The 14,671-nt window shown below is 50.9% G+C and overlaps 1 protein-coding gene and 1 non-coding gene across 2 annotated transcripts; both read right to left on the bottom strand.

Annotated features, from left to right (window-relative positions):
• Positions 1-2,002: 2,002 nt before the first annotated feature.
• On the bottom strand, positions 2,003-2,921 carry LOC131215122 (uncharacterized). Its single transcript, XM_058209502.1, has 2 exons — positions 2,691-2,921; positions 2,003-2,619 (listed from the first exon to the last, which is right to left on the bottom strand). The coding sequence occupies exons 1-2, from the start codon at positions 2,896-2,898 to the stop codon at positions 2,003-2,005; spliced, it is 825 nt and encodes a 274-aa protein (XP_058065485.1). The 5' UTR covers positions 2,899-2,921.
• An 815-nt stretch (positions 2,922-3,736) lies between these two features.
• Trnaq-cug (transfer RNA glutamine (anticodon CUG)) lies at positions 3,737-3,808 on the bottom strand. The gene has a single exon. It is a non-coding gene; the product is annotated as a tRNA-Gln (tRNA).
• Positions 3,809-14,671: the final 10,863 nt, after the last annotated feature.

Here is a 14,671-nt window from a genome sequence, read left to right as displayed (position 1 = left end):
CTCGCCGGACCGGCAGGCCACAAAGAACCGACTCTCGAACCGAACGGGACGGACTCGACGCCGGCGCCGACAACGGCGATGGAGTGCGAAATTCTAGCAGTTCGTGTTGACCCGGAGGGGCACCGGAAACCCGGGCGGTGGGAAGGTCGAGCACGAACCGAAGTGAAAAGTGGGCTCGTCGCCGCACAGCTGCGCCGTACCAAGGCAGCAGCTGATCTGCTCCACTTTTCCTTTCGTCGAGAACGCTCCGCGTGTGGCGTGCGCTGGCTTCGGTCACGTTCCCATCCTGAACCTGTTGCCATCCTTGTCGTGCCACCGCGGGCCAGGCTCGCTCAGCTGTTTACTGCACCTCCGGGGTGACACTTCCGTTCGGGCTTCGACCGGACCGAGAGTCCGGAAAAACCCTTGGCACACAAAAACCTTCGGCCGTTGTACATAGGTCGGCGCTCGTACCACCACCAGCGCGCGAGCGGATCATCTGTTACCACCAACACACCCAACAAGTGCCTTCGCTCCCCATCGGGACCACTTCCTCTCCGGAAGCCGATGGAGAGCGCCCGGTGTGCGAGCAAGCGAGAGCACCGCGAAGGACGTTCGCAGGACGTGGCCGTTGAGAGATTGTGCGCATACAGCAGACCGAAAGGACGAAAGCGAAACCCGAAAGCGACCGGGAAACCTTCGATGTGCGCACGCGGGGTGAGCATGAAAGTGAAGGTGGGTGAACGACCGGAAGCGCAACGGAACGAAGCCCACTGCAAGCTGCGACACGAACAGAACACCCAACCGACCCACCTCCGGGTGCTGCGCATAAAAACACCGGATTTTGACAAGCCGGGTAGCGATGTGTTGGTGCGAACCCGGCGGCTGTCCCACCGGAACATGCGCACTCCCAGCAGAGAAGTCCTTTTTGCTACGATTGCTTTGTTGCACACCCGGCACAATGTACTAATCTTAGCAAAATCATTTTGTGTCAATCAAACATTCATTGGAAATCCTGGCCACAAAATGTCAATGGCTGGTGCGAGGTTTATTGGTCCTCCGAGGATGCGCCCACCCAAGCACTACTTCGACGAGTGGCGAGCTGATATTCACGAAACACCAACTGTTGCATTTTCTCACACAACTGTACCTTGAGTGCAACCGGCATCGCGACCAGATAGGGATGGATGCGCGTCATAAGGAAGTCGGTCTCATCCATGCCCACCGTATATGGTTCGGAACGGACGTCCGACAGTTCCAGGCCAGGCCAGGGACAGTTCTCGTTGGCCACAGCCGGTTCCTCTGAGTCGCACAAGGAAGCTGATTCGAGCGGCGTTTCCGGTGGCTCCGGTTTCTTCTGGTTCGCCGTCCTTTGCTTTACTGCGATGGTCCGCGACTTGCACCGCCCGGCTTGCAAACTATGGAGCGTTTTCTCGCGCATAAAGCGCATCTGCTCCCAGTACGGCCAGTTGGTGACGTAGTACCGTCCAGCGGGCAGCGTTAGTTCCGAGCGAAGCTCCCGCCGATAGGCGTCACGCAAACGTCGCCACTTAGAGATGAGCACCTTTTCTGTGATAAATCCGAGACAAACCGATATGAACAACTGCGTCTAGAGACCTTCCTGGCGTACTTACTGGCTATGCCCATGGCGCTCTCCAGCTTAGCCCAAGTTGGCTCCGCGTCACGCAGCGAATGGCGCCGGTGCAGCAGAGGATGTCCTTCCACAAGGCGAATAAACTTCAAGGTGAGGACGGTGTTATTCGGAAACGAACTCAGCATCCCGGTAGCAGCACTCAGGTCCATTTGCTTGTGTAACTAAAAACGCATCGCTTGTCGAAGAAATTGCGCTGAACGTATGATGCGAATCCAATGTGTACTTTGATCTGAAGAACTAAACGCGTCTGCCAATGTTTGACAGATCGTATTTTTTTTCTTTTTTGCCAGATTGCCAGTGCAACGAATAAAAGAATACAAAATCCTTTTAAAGTTGAATTATAATAATAATGTTATTTTACAATCCGTCTCACAGTCCCTGCATCGCGGACGTGATTATTTGCATAATGCGTACGCGTGTATCGATGTTCTTCTGCGACGGTAAACTCTTGAGAAACGGATAAATGCTCATCAGGAACGCACTGTTCGAGTCTTCGTCGCGGTTCCCGTCCGGCCAACCGGCTAACAGCTTTACGTTGGAAGTGACGACGGTCTCAGGGCCGGCTTTAGGCGAAATGCTTCTCTTGCGTCTGCGAAACTTGTTTCGAAATGTAACCTCCTCAGTGTTGTTGTTCTCTACGCCCTTGGTGTCGATACACAACGGTTCCGAATTTGCACCCTCCAGGGGGTTGGTTGAAGCAGTAGCAGCATGTTGAAGCACGGATTTCTCAGTTGCAACGGAAAGTGCTTCCACTTTCTGATCGGTGGCTGATAGCAACTCCTGTCCTTCGCTAGGCAGCCCCGGATCGGTTGCTTCTTCTTCCAGGTTGTGCCGGTAGTAACGTTTCGTTCGATAGTGGCCGATGAGAAACTGGAGCTGTTGGTAAATTGGCCAACTCGATGAGGCAATGGATCCGTCCTCGATTCGCCGGAATTCCCGCCGAAAGCTGTCCCGCAGTGTTTTCCAGCGAACCTTCAGGTGGCGCACTACAAATACGATCATTCGATTACTCTGTGAAGGTTTGCTCTTTGAGCAGTGCCGTGGACCCGTGACTTACCCGTAAGATGCGGAAACGACTGCCTCTGTATGTCCTGCCAATACTTCAGGCCGTTCTCGCTCCGCTTGCACAAAAAGTTGATGTGCCAAAGGACTGGCCGTTGCCGCACGCAGTCGATAAGCGTCAGTGTTTCCTCGTGCCCGTAGCCCATCAAGCGGCGTTTTTTCGGCTCTTCAACCCACGCTCCGACTTGGGCCATTCGGGACATTTTTTGCGTAACGCAAACGCTTGTGGAGGTTGCAGCGGACGAGAAGTTGCCGCAGGAGCCGCTGTGAGAGAATGCGTGCGAGAGAACGAGAGAGAGGAATGAAGAATGAGGGAGTGAGCAGTGTGTTCTTAATTTGACGTTTCTCGACGCACCAGAACGCACCGAGATGAAATGCAATATTGCGTAGAACAACAGATGATCAGAATGCGAAAGATTCAAGTTGTGCCAATGTGTTACCCAATGCAATGATTTTCAACCTTGAAGCTTGCGAGTCCTTCTATTCGTAGGGTTATCCTTAGTTGGATAAGCCGAAAACGGAACACGACAACACGTTAACGCTCCTGAGCAAGTCTGCGCGAGAACTGCGCGTACGTCACGGAACTCTTCTGCAAAAAACCTGTGGCCTTGTCAAAGGCTACCTAGCAACGCAGACGCCTACTTGCTTACTCTGATGCGTTTGGCTCGTACTAGAGTAATTTTGTTTGGAAAAGGTGCACACCGAACGCAAAGCAATTAATCCTTTCCTCTAACGCAACGCGCACTGTCAATCCGTCCACTGATTACTGATCCCGCGTTGATCGGGGCGCAGATAGCATTGCGTGTGTTCGTGACGCAAAGCCAAATTTCGCCTACGTTCCAAGAGCGTGTGGTGAATTCAATAAAAACCGTATTGATTATTTGTAACACCGCCGGTTCGCTGTATGGGTGTATCCATGCCAAACGGGATGCTGTGGGATCTGCTTGATAGGTACGCTCAGGATGCGTGCCTTCAATTTTCATGGGAACAATACAAAAAATATCAAAAAATATATGGAGCATCTACTAAAAAAGCACTCTCAGGTTCCACCGAGATTTGAACTCGGATTGTTGGATTCAGAGTCCAAAGTGCTAACCATTACACCATGGAACCCGCTGACCGCTTGGGCGGCTGAGTGGAAGGTTTTTATAGTTTTTCCCAATCTTTTAACGGCTGCTAATTACGATACCAGAAGATCCATCCAACGGCCAAAACGACAGTTTGTGGACAGTTATTCGCTCCTTCGCACCACATTATTTGGCGGGGTCAACACACAGCGAAACGCCAGGCAGTAAAATGGTTCAGTAATTTTCTAAAAGAGACAATCCTTCATACCATACCATCATCGTTGACGTAATTTGAGGGCGCACAAATTAAGAGGAAATAAAATAAAACTGGCGTTCCTCTCTGCGCGAAAGCCTGTGGCGGAACGGCGCAAAAAGCGAATGCAAATTCAGCAAACAATCTTGGGCCACACCCGGCCGCCCAGAGTGGCACGGAGCGTTCCTTCCGGTTCCGGCCTGGCGGTGGTGCCGTGGCCGTATCCCCGTCTATAATTAACGCCCGGTCTTTAATTAGGCTGCCAATGGCGTTGGCGTTTGACGGTTGCATTCGGTGGCTCCGTATAGACCTAGTTCGCGCGAAAGGACGACCACCACCGAACAATGTTGCGCCTGATGAGCGCCTCCATTGAGCGACACTGGAGGACACGGTTTTGGTCCTCGGACGGTGAACACCGGCGCCGTACCGAGGCCCGAGTGTAATTAGGCAACATTTCAGCGGCGCTGCGAACCGGGTTTGGGCCGACGGGCCAGAAATCAAAGTCTTGAACACGGTGACAAAGTCAAATCAGAGTAAATTCAATCAGCCAGCCCTCGCTCGCCGGCAGTTGGCGACATTTTGGTGAGCGCGAATTTTGCAACTTGTGCCAGCTCGGCACACACCGAAGCACCCTCCCCGCCGGGTGGCCGGAGAATAATTATCCTTCCCGGGGCGTGAACGGATGCGAGGCCAAACACATTGACAACCGTGGCGACAAGAGGACGCCACACGGACGATGACGACGACGACGACGACGACGGTGGTGCAAAACTTTGCTCCCGAACGAAGAAAATGACATATAATTTTAATTTAGCCACACGATAATTCGCACAGGAACGACCGGCACAATCCGCCAAGGAAGAATTGGCCCCGGAGGCTGCACTCGCCCGGCGCGTTGAGCTAATTCCTGCGAGTTCTTGATGCTAACAGCACGTTGCGATGATGCTGCCGGTGCTACTTCGAGTGCCAACGGTCCTGAAAAACGTGTTACGCCAACCCGGGCCGCGTGGGACAACGTCCCAGTTCTGACTCTGCCCGAGTCGCGAAGACAAAGTTTTCAACCGTCCGGGTGTGGAAGTAATTTAAATTCAAAATGTGATCGTTGTGAGAAAACTTTTGCCCACACGTCCCCGCGGTGCCCGCCTATTGGAACCGGTGTGGACCGGGCGCGGATAGGTGTGATACGGCCACTCTGGGGAGCAGCGGGCCCGACAGGATCTGTATGCATAACGCCGGAACTGCACTTTGTGCCGGTGTGCGCAGAATATCGGTTATTCGAGCGGCAAAAAGGATACTTTTTCGCCGTTCCGACGGCACACAGCGGGAGCACGGAACTTCATCTGGAGCGTAACCATTCTTCGTCTTGGAAAAATATTGCCCCAAAGTTCCCGGCACAGAGCACTCCGGCTCTGTGGGCTCGTCTCGGGGCGTTTGCCACTTTGCCAAAAACCGGCGCCGGCACCGGCCAGGTGGCCTCTGTCGGCTTGCACAGCCCGGCGATTGTAAATCAGCTGCTAAGACCGCGACGCGATAGGTACATCGAGGAGTTGCTAGTTTATGAGCGAGCTTGCACCTTCACTCTTTCTGTCCCCGGAGGCTACTCTCGCCGAACTGCAGTGCCAATCCTCGAGTGTATTACCTTTCCTACGGCCAAAGTCGCACCAGTGCCGGATAGATTCCGAAGCCAACGATTACCTCTGAAGCCTAGTGCTGCCGATAGGGATAAGGAACGAGGCCGTTACTATGAATGGCCCGTTCCAGTCGTAGGATTCAAACTTTACTGTTCAGTCGTTCAGTCGTTTGATTGCGCAGCGCAAGCTCTCCTCCCCAAGACGATAAGTCATCGCGACGAACCATCGACAGTAATAGATCATAGGTTTATGGGCTTTATTGGCGCCGGATTGGCACTGGGTTTCCAGGTTCCAGGACACACGCGGGATGAGAATAAATTCTTTTGATGTATGCTGTAGTTTCGTAAATTGGTATCGGAGTCTATTATAGTGTCTACGAATTACGGCACAAAGTGTTCTCTCTCTCTGAATGGCCCCTCATACGTGGCTTTTATGATATTTCTTACAACATCTCTATCAGCTTTGTGTGTTTTGTAATCATATTCAGCACAGGTGATGCGTTAACAGTCGAACGTGTCCCTAATTGCGTATAGGTTCACGTCCTTGGCAGAAGTCATTGAATAGTACGAATACCGAATGACAATTAAATGGGCACTGACCAATACTGCCCACCGATCGGATTTGGGGTGCGAACCAATAGGAGAACGGAATTTTCCATTTTCGAAATTATAATACTTGAGTTTCAAATGATATCCGAAACATGACCAAAATAACCATGCCGGTTGTGGACAGTTGTCTTCGAGTAACGGGCCTTCGGCGCACCTCAGACCCAACTCAAACTCCATTCAGGTAAGGGAACCAATTAAGCACGAAAAGGTACTTTATATTCCCTTCTCGCAACCAGCCTCCAAAACCCAACCGCTACGGTCCCACGTTCCGAGCCCCGCTCCCGGTTGGGCTAGCAATAATATTATTTCGAAATTCAATTCTCCGTGCCCTGTTTCCTGGGCCGCCGGCGGAAACCACTTACACTTGCTCCGGAACTGTGAAACTGTACAGCAAATATTGGACTCGAAAGTTTCACCCACCGGGTTCTCCGCCGGACCGACACGCTTTCGGTAATATGTTTTCGCAGGTGCTACAGTACCGCAATGTACACAATGTTTTGGTTTATTTTACTTCGTTTCGTCCTTTCTGCATGGGCTCAAACTTTTTCGGTTGCAGTTAGCATTCATAACCTGCTAGGGTTGTGACCGGTTTTTGGGACGAAAAAAGGGAAAATAATCTCCCCGGCGGAACAAAAACAGGGCAGCGTTTTAAACTGAAAGGCCTAAACAAGGCGATCACGGCATCGCCAATCCCGCTGCCAGCTAGTCACTGATATCAAGTTCCCACAAAAAAAAGGAAACGGGAAAACGCAACCAAACAGTATCATTTCCACGACGTGAGGCCTTCATATTGGCCGGATCCTGCGGGAACTGGATAGCAACCGGAGCGCACGAAAAATGAAGGATGCGAGCAGATCTTAATTAAAGGTTACAAACGCCCCATCCGAAACCGTTGGCTCGCCCTCGCTCAAACCGGGGCCGAAAGGTGATTTGTGGCAGACGGGAACGCGAATCTAAACTTGTTACGCGTAGCACGAGCGGGCTGCTCCGGGACTCCGGCAGACTGGCAGTATGTGTAATTAAGTTTTAATTGAAAATTCCTTCCTATTTTCGGTCGTCCGAACGCGCCCCAGACCCGAGGGACCCCAGGCGTAATTCTTGACAGTTGCTGAATGCAATGAAAAAAGGACGAAGCTCGCGCAAATCGCGAGCGCGTTTTATTGCACGAAACATCAGCGTACGGAGGGAGTCCATTTTTTGGTTTTTGTTCCGGAAGTAAGGATACTCCAAATAAGACGCCGATCGTAAAACGGCAGTAACAATTGAAGGAATTTCGGGATCGGCAAGCAGGGCTGATCACGAATTAGGTACGTCCTGCCGTGGGCAACGCGATGACCACGCTGACTGGTTCGGGTAACGGTCCATAACTTCACGAACAATCACGCAGCGTCGTGACAATGCTCCGATCACGGTGCATGAAAGATAATTATTTGCCAACCTAGCGAGGCAGCGTTTTTAATTTGCAAAGACTTGCAAAGAGCGACGGCGAGAGTCCTGCGGACAATCTGTCGAACGCAATTGATACTCGTCCTTCTCGTTCGAGGAAAATACACCGCGCAGCCTAGTGGAACTGAATGATTTTCTGTGCTTTTGCCCAACGCTTGTCCTGGCAACTGAGAGCGACAGACAGACAGGCATACAGACAGGACAGGCAGGCCGGTTCGACGAAACGGACACTCCCAGGACTTTGTCATAATCCTGTTGTCTTGTAATCAGAGTGCGCGAACGAGCGTCAGCGGCGCGCAATATTACATTCCTGTCAATGAAGAAATTCACGACGAAGAAGCATTTTATTTTTAGCCTCCCGGAGCGGGCCGGATTCCTGCTATCTGGGCCTCCCGGTGGCCATAATTCATTCATGGCCACCGGTGAGTGAGGCTATGTTTTAGTACCGATTTTTTTTTCATGTTCCCAGCTCATCGTGCGCCACGGAGAAAGTATTTTTTGCCACGTTAAATTCCGAATTGAAATTCCCACTTCGGTCCCCCCGTGGGGCTGGTTTTGCTGGTTTTATTGTCCGCACCCACCCACAACTGGCCATCAGGCATCTGCCACCGGGAAATCTCTCGGGAAAAACCGCGGAACATGACAGCTCACAAATGGCCAACCGCTACCGACCGGCGAAGGGAGAGAGAGACATTCGGCAGATAATTATGGTAAATTATGGACGCGCGAAGTATTCGCGTGGTCGGTAGACTGGCCGGAAGGACCGCAAATGTGTTTTCGAATTGAGCGGAAAAAGAATGTCCAACCAAACCCATCGAGTACGGCGTGTGAGTGGATCTGAAATTAATACCACTCCACACTCCGGCTGGTTCCAGCGGTCCCCCAAACCCCAAAGGACCCGGGTTTGAGGGGTTTGAAAACGCACACCGAACAACTATTGCTGTGCCCAAGGATTGGGTTACGGGGTTTGTGCGTTGTTTTCATAATTAAATATCTATTTGGCCGGCGCTCGAAGCGGTCGCCACGTGGAATAGGTGAAACTAACGTTGGTTTGTGTGTCTGTGTCGAACTCTTGTGCTTTAACTGTACGAAGGGTCCTTATTTCCCGCAGAACGAAGTTAGTAAAATCAGTGGCCCTTTAAGGACCTCTTTAAAGGGACATCTGACGCGTAATATTCCACTCAACCACTCGACAGCATGCGACTCTTTCTTGCGACTCCTCAACGTAATATTAATATAATATTTAAAGATGGCTACCCTTAATTTAATTGAAAACTCTTTCTCTGTCCGATTTGGCAGCAATCAATTAGCGACAATGTGCGATATAATAAATTATACCTTTCAACCCAACACTCGATCATTGTCGATCGAAAAAAAATCCCTCGCTGCAACATGAGCCGCAAAAATGCAAGAAAGAACCACACTTTGGCCGAACAGCGGTGATTACGTTTAGCGAAAGTTGGGAAAACATCCCGTTCCCGTTCCCGGTTTTCGCATTCAGGAGGGGTGCAAGTTCCATGAAACGAAATTCAATCTAGGTTTTGGTCGGCTGTAAACTTTTATTTTTTCCATCCCCTATTCTTTAAAATTACCACCACAAGCCTTACCAGGAGAGTGAGTGTCCCTCATTTTTTTCGTTTTCCTAATACACTTCCACCCATCCGGGCTCCGGTTCAGCGATTCCGGATCGAGAGGCTAATAATATCGTTTTTCTTTTCCGCGTAACCATCTCGGATGCTGCCGATTAAACACAATTCCAATATTGATAATTGGATCCGAATTAGGAAAAATGGGGGAAAACCCGGCAGTGCACCGGCACCGTGGTTCCACCCAGTTCCTCCGAACGGGGATGTCGCTGGGAAATGTTTGAGGGTTCAGAGCAGAAATCTTTATCCCCTTCGGTGTATTATCCTAGTCGCAGATGGTGCGTTACCATGGTATCCCGGGCCCGGCGCGGATCCCCAGCAACGCTGCTCACAACGACGACGACCAAGGATGATGATGATGATGGTGATGGTGCAAAGTAGCACCGGCTGCACCGTGGTTCGAAATTCGCGAATTCACACGTGCGCCGTTTATTGCCGCACGCACGTGGATTGGTCCCGTAGATCGCGTAAAACATAACCCCACGACCACCACCCGGGGCAAGGATATTTATTAGTTTACGATTATGATTATGTTTTCCCTTTTAATACCATCGGGCCCGGCGCATCGGGTTTCGCACAAACCAGGGGTTGTTCGGTGTGTTTGCGTATTGTCCTGGCGCGAGGCGAAGGATAATCCCCGCACCTAGAAATCCCGGCCAAGAAACACTCATCGCACATTGCCACGCATCCCGGACGAAATTGATTTTTCAATTTCCAATCCAACCGTGCATCCGCGGGATGGCTCCGTTTTCCCGAGGACCACCCGTTCTCAGATCTGGGATCTGGTAATAATCGCACTTCCCAAGCGGGCACAGCGGGATGGCGGCGCGGCCGAGAATCTCGCCGACACGAGAGCAGATGTAATTTGAATAGGGAAAGCAAACGGTATGCGGCCGGATTCGCTGTCCCCGTGTCCGGACGGAAAGGACCCTTTTTGCCCCTGGTTTTCCCGACACATACGCACGAACGTCCAATGAATCATCGCCTTTGTTGGCGTGCGTGGCACACTCCGTGCTGAAAGATGTCCACAGAGCAGGGTCGAAACACTACTGCAAGTACTTGGACGGCGGCGATTGGCCGATTGGCCTGAACCTGTTGATGATGAATGCTGTTAATTAATAACTGCCACCGAAGACACCCGGGGAAACTGTTGGAAAACCTATTATCGTTTCATCCCGAGGACAAGCACTAGCGCACACGGCGGGCAGCTGGCCTTGTTTTAGGTGGGTTGGACTCAGGAGTACATTAATTATACAGCCAATATGCGTGAAGGGGTTTTGCCGAGCACATGGGCATTATTGGCATTACCATTTATCGGGAAGACCTTTTTAAGGCACAAAATGGCACACTTTAAAACTCTCTTCTCGAGTGCCGTACCGTTTCGGGAAGCGTGTTGAGTGCTTTTTATTTATACACAAAATAAACATAACGTCTTTCGGGGTGTCTTTCGGTATCGCACGCAGCCATCGGCGCGACCCATTAGCGATGGTTTGAATTTAATCAACGTTCATTAGTGGGCCCAAAACACTGACAAAGGGATGCTCCCCAGCGCTGGCGGCGTGCGTGCATGCGTGCCGCGTACGCACGGCACCCAAATCCCTGGTGTATCGCGTGGTGGTATCCGATCGAACCGCATTGCCTTGGAGAACCATCAACAACCAAGCGCCCTGCCGCGAGTGTCCGATTTGTTCGGTTGACGCTCCTGCTGCCAGGGAGACCCGGCGGTGGTGGGTTCTTTTCTGCCATTTTATGGACCCCAAGGGAACTCCTCAAACAAACGCCTCACCACGGTGTCCCGCGGCACGCAACTCAATTCAATTAGGAGGACTCTCGAGCGTTGATCGCTCACCACCACGGGGGTCGGTGTCATAAATTTCGCTAATTCGCCACACGAAACATTAACCGTTTTGGACCGGGCGGGGCAGAAACAATAGGCCCAATAGGGGCCGATGAAAGGGTGCACTCCAAACGCGCATCAATTTTGCGCGGTTCGAGTGCGTGACCAACGCGGTCAAGTGCTCGAGTGCCTTTCAATCAAGCTGCGGCGCAGCGGGACTCGATCTAATCCGAGTTCCGCGCTTCGCCAGGGGGTGATAGAGTTTGGTTCTACAGATTTGGCATTTTAATTTTGATTTATTCGTTGCACTGCTTCGTTATTTTGCTATCGTTGGGGTTCGAATGGTTCTTCAGTACATGCATTTTTAGCAAGTACATTTAAGCAGTACATGTGATTCAGCAAGTGATCTCTTTTCATTTGTTTATAATACAAGAAAAGATGAATATTTTTCAACCTTATTTCTTATTATTTATTTCAACTCTTATTTGAAAAATTGATTCTTAACATTTACTTGGAACAATTTCGGTCAAATGTTCACCATAATTGGCCTTTCAGTAGCTTATTCGGTTGACCTATTTTCGATTACATTTTCGATTATATCTGGTCCTATTTCGGCAAAAGCAACTTGAATTTGGGTGTTGCGGTTGTCAATAATTGCTAGTTTGTTCGCGTAACATGAATATCGATTGTGGCTGTCGCTGTACGGCACGTAGGCACGCCGTCCTGTTCAAACCAAATGCCGTCCAATTTCTCAGCTTCAATTTCGACGAAGAACCAATCGGCCAAACTCCGCATCAAACGGTCACTCGTTGTGGATGCATTGGCTTCCCTTGCACCTTCTCTTCTTGTGAGTTTTTCGAACCACAATACTGCTTATTAACGTAGCCACCGAGATGGAGAGGAGCTTCAATGAAATGTACTTTTGACGAATGATTTCACGACCTACCATTATGGAAAAAAAAATCATATTTTCCGATTTTCTCTAACCAAAATTGTATTTTATACATAAATGTCATTATCCTATCCAATAAAAGTTTGAACACCGACAAATATTGAGCCGTTTTTGTTTTACATCCAAATGGAAAAGAGAACACTTGCTGAATCGCCCTGCACATTTGTTCGCATTTATTAAAATTCCAATTGACTAAATTAAAACTCTAGCCAAATCACAAAATACTGTCTGTCGGCCTCCGACGCCTGCACCCAAAAACGCCTAAAGTTATGCAATAAGATTTGCTCAAGATGTCCTGTTCCATTGGCCTGTTCTCCTGTGACGTTTGCAGAACTTTTGACACAGTCTTTGAAACGATAAATCCCACAGCGGACCAAAGAAAAGAATTCTAATCAGTAGTTGCTTTCATCGCACTCGAGACCTCGAGTAATGATAAAATTACGCTACGCAGCAGCAATGAAAGCGGCACACCATTCGCTATTTAGAGTTTCGATGGCCCTCTAAAACAAGCAATTATCATAAATATTCGCTCGATTTGCGTCACGTGCAGTCCCAGAGAACGCTCTTCCGCGTCACCGTCATAATTCATTCGCACTCGCCCAAGGGGAAGCGATTTTCCCGCGATTTCCACACACGGTCGAGAAGTGACACAATCCAGTGACACGGGCCAGCGATCGGTTTTGCGAGTGCATTAAAAACCGAAACTTTTCGTCACTCGAACCACCCGAAAAAGGGGGCCGACGCGTGCAACTTCTCACCCGGTCCCTAGGGGATCGCCAAAGCCAAAGCCTCTGCCGCCGCCACCACCACCGTGTTGGTAACGAAAGTGAACGGTCCTTAAGGGTCCTGGGTGTCCTGGCTTGCTGGCGTGCGTCCTGGTGGCAAGTGGCCCGAAATTTATCGCTCTTCCGCGCTGCCACAAGCACCCGCCGGAGAAAGGTCGACCCGAGGCGAATCCGCACGGAGAGCATCCGAGTTGGCGGAAGCATAAATATGGAAACAATACTATCATTTACCATGCTAGCGCGGGCCTGGGCGAGGGAAAAGAATTTATGTTATTATATTTATGACACAAAATAACGTCACCACATCGTGTGGCACACGTGCTCTCGTTCGGAAGCAAGAGGAAGGGGGGTGGAAAACGAGGGACAAGGAATACACATTCCCACTGCACATTCCTTGGGAACTCGGAGCGAGCGGACGAAGGACTCCGCGCCCTCCGGTGGTGCTTTCCCCGAAGCACAGGATTCGATTTAACGATTGTTACCGTCGGCTGATGAGCGCTCCGAGGCGAAGGGCACAAGGACTCTGGCAGTGCTCTGGAGCGGCGGCCGGGACGACTCCATTGCAAAGCGCGTGGCGCGAGCACAAATCATCCGCCCGCTGTCCCGGTGCGCACACTAAGTGCTGATGAAAACGACACATTTAAGGACACATCAGCACATTCGGAGCGCCCGGCCCAGTGACGCCGGGAGACAATCGTTAACAAACTCCCGGTGTCCCGGGGAACACCTGTCGGTGTCGGTGGCGGAAACGGGATTGCAGCATCATCATCGTCGTCCCGTCGCAGCACAGGATATAGGAACGGGATGCCCGGGACAGACGGGGCCAATGATAGTACAAATTGTGTGGCGGGGAGGCGGCTGAAGTTGTGCTGAATGGTGCTGCGCCGCCCGCAGGTGAAGAGTTGAAGCTTCATTTCATAATGATGATTTATGTACGAAGATGACATTTATTCCTGTGCGAGAAGCGAGAATCACACACCCCGGGGCGGGGACACTCCCGGGGCGCTCGCTCTCTCTCTCCCTAAGCGTAATGATGCCCGGGGATATCACAGGACTGCCGGCATACAATGGGGATCCAGCAAATTTTGTGAAGTAGCGGACGGAGTGCGATGTCATTTGCAGAGGGATCATAAGTGTACCGGAGTGTCCTATCATGTCCTTTTGTGCGAACGGTTTACACACTTCACCCAATGCCAGGACCTGAGAGCGTCGGGGCGATTGAGAATTTAAAAGAATGTTTTGAACTGTTGTACAACACATCCGACTGGGGATGGGAGCGACATCAAAAAGTCCACTAAAAAGTGTCATAAAGCGTCGGGTGATGGATTAATGGAACGGAGCACTTTCAATCCCTAGCCTAATCTTTTGTCATTCAAAACACGGGCCCCGGGGCCCGGAGTGAAAGGATGATTCTTAATCATAATGGAGCAATGGGGCCATTCCGAAGGGCGTTGTGTTACGGTTGACGATTAATATCGAATTCACAGCGCAGCGCACGGTCCACATAAAGTTCATGTGTTCCGACCATAATGAGGCCGCTTAGGCCACAGCCTAATCTCTCCGTCCCCGGTAAACCACCCCCGCACTTAATATTAACACCCACCGGGGTGTTGGTGGCGATGTGACACCAGTGGCCGAGATGTGGCCGAGGTGTGAAGCTTATGCTCCGTTTCTCTCGGGCGGCAGCACGAAGGATGCCGGCTTCTAGTTCCGGAGTTTATCATAATGGCTTTCGAGTTCCAGCCCACCAG

Source organism: Anopheles bellator, chromosome 1 (assembly GCF_943735745.2).
Source record: "Anopheles bellator chromosome 1, idAnoBellAS_SP24_06.2, whole genome shotgun sequence".
Lineage (NCBI taxonomy): Eukaryota > Metazoa > Arthropoda > Insecta > Diptera > Culicidae > Anopheles > Anopheles bellator.
This window is presented reverse-complemented; position numbering and strand designations above follow the sequence as displayed.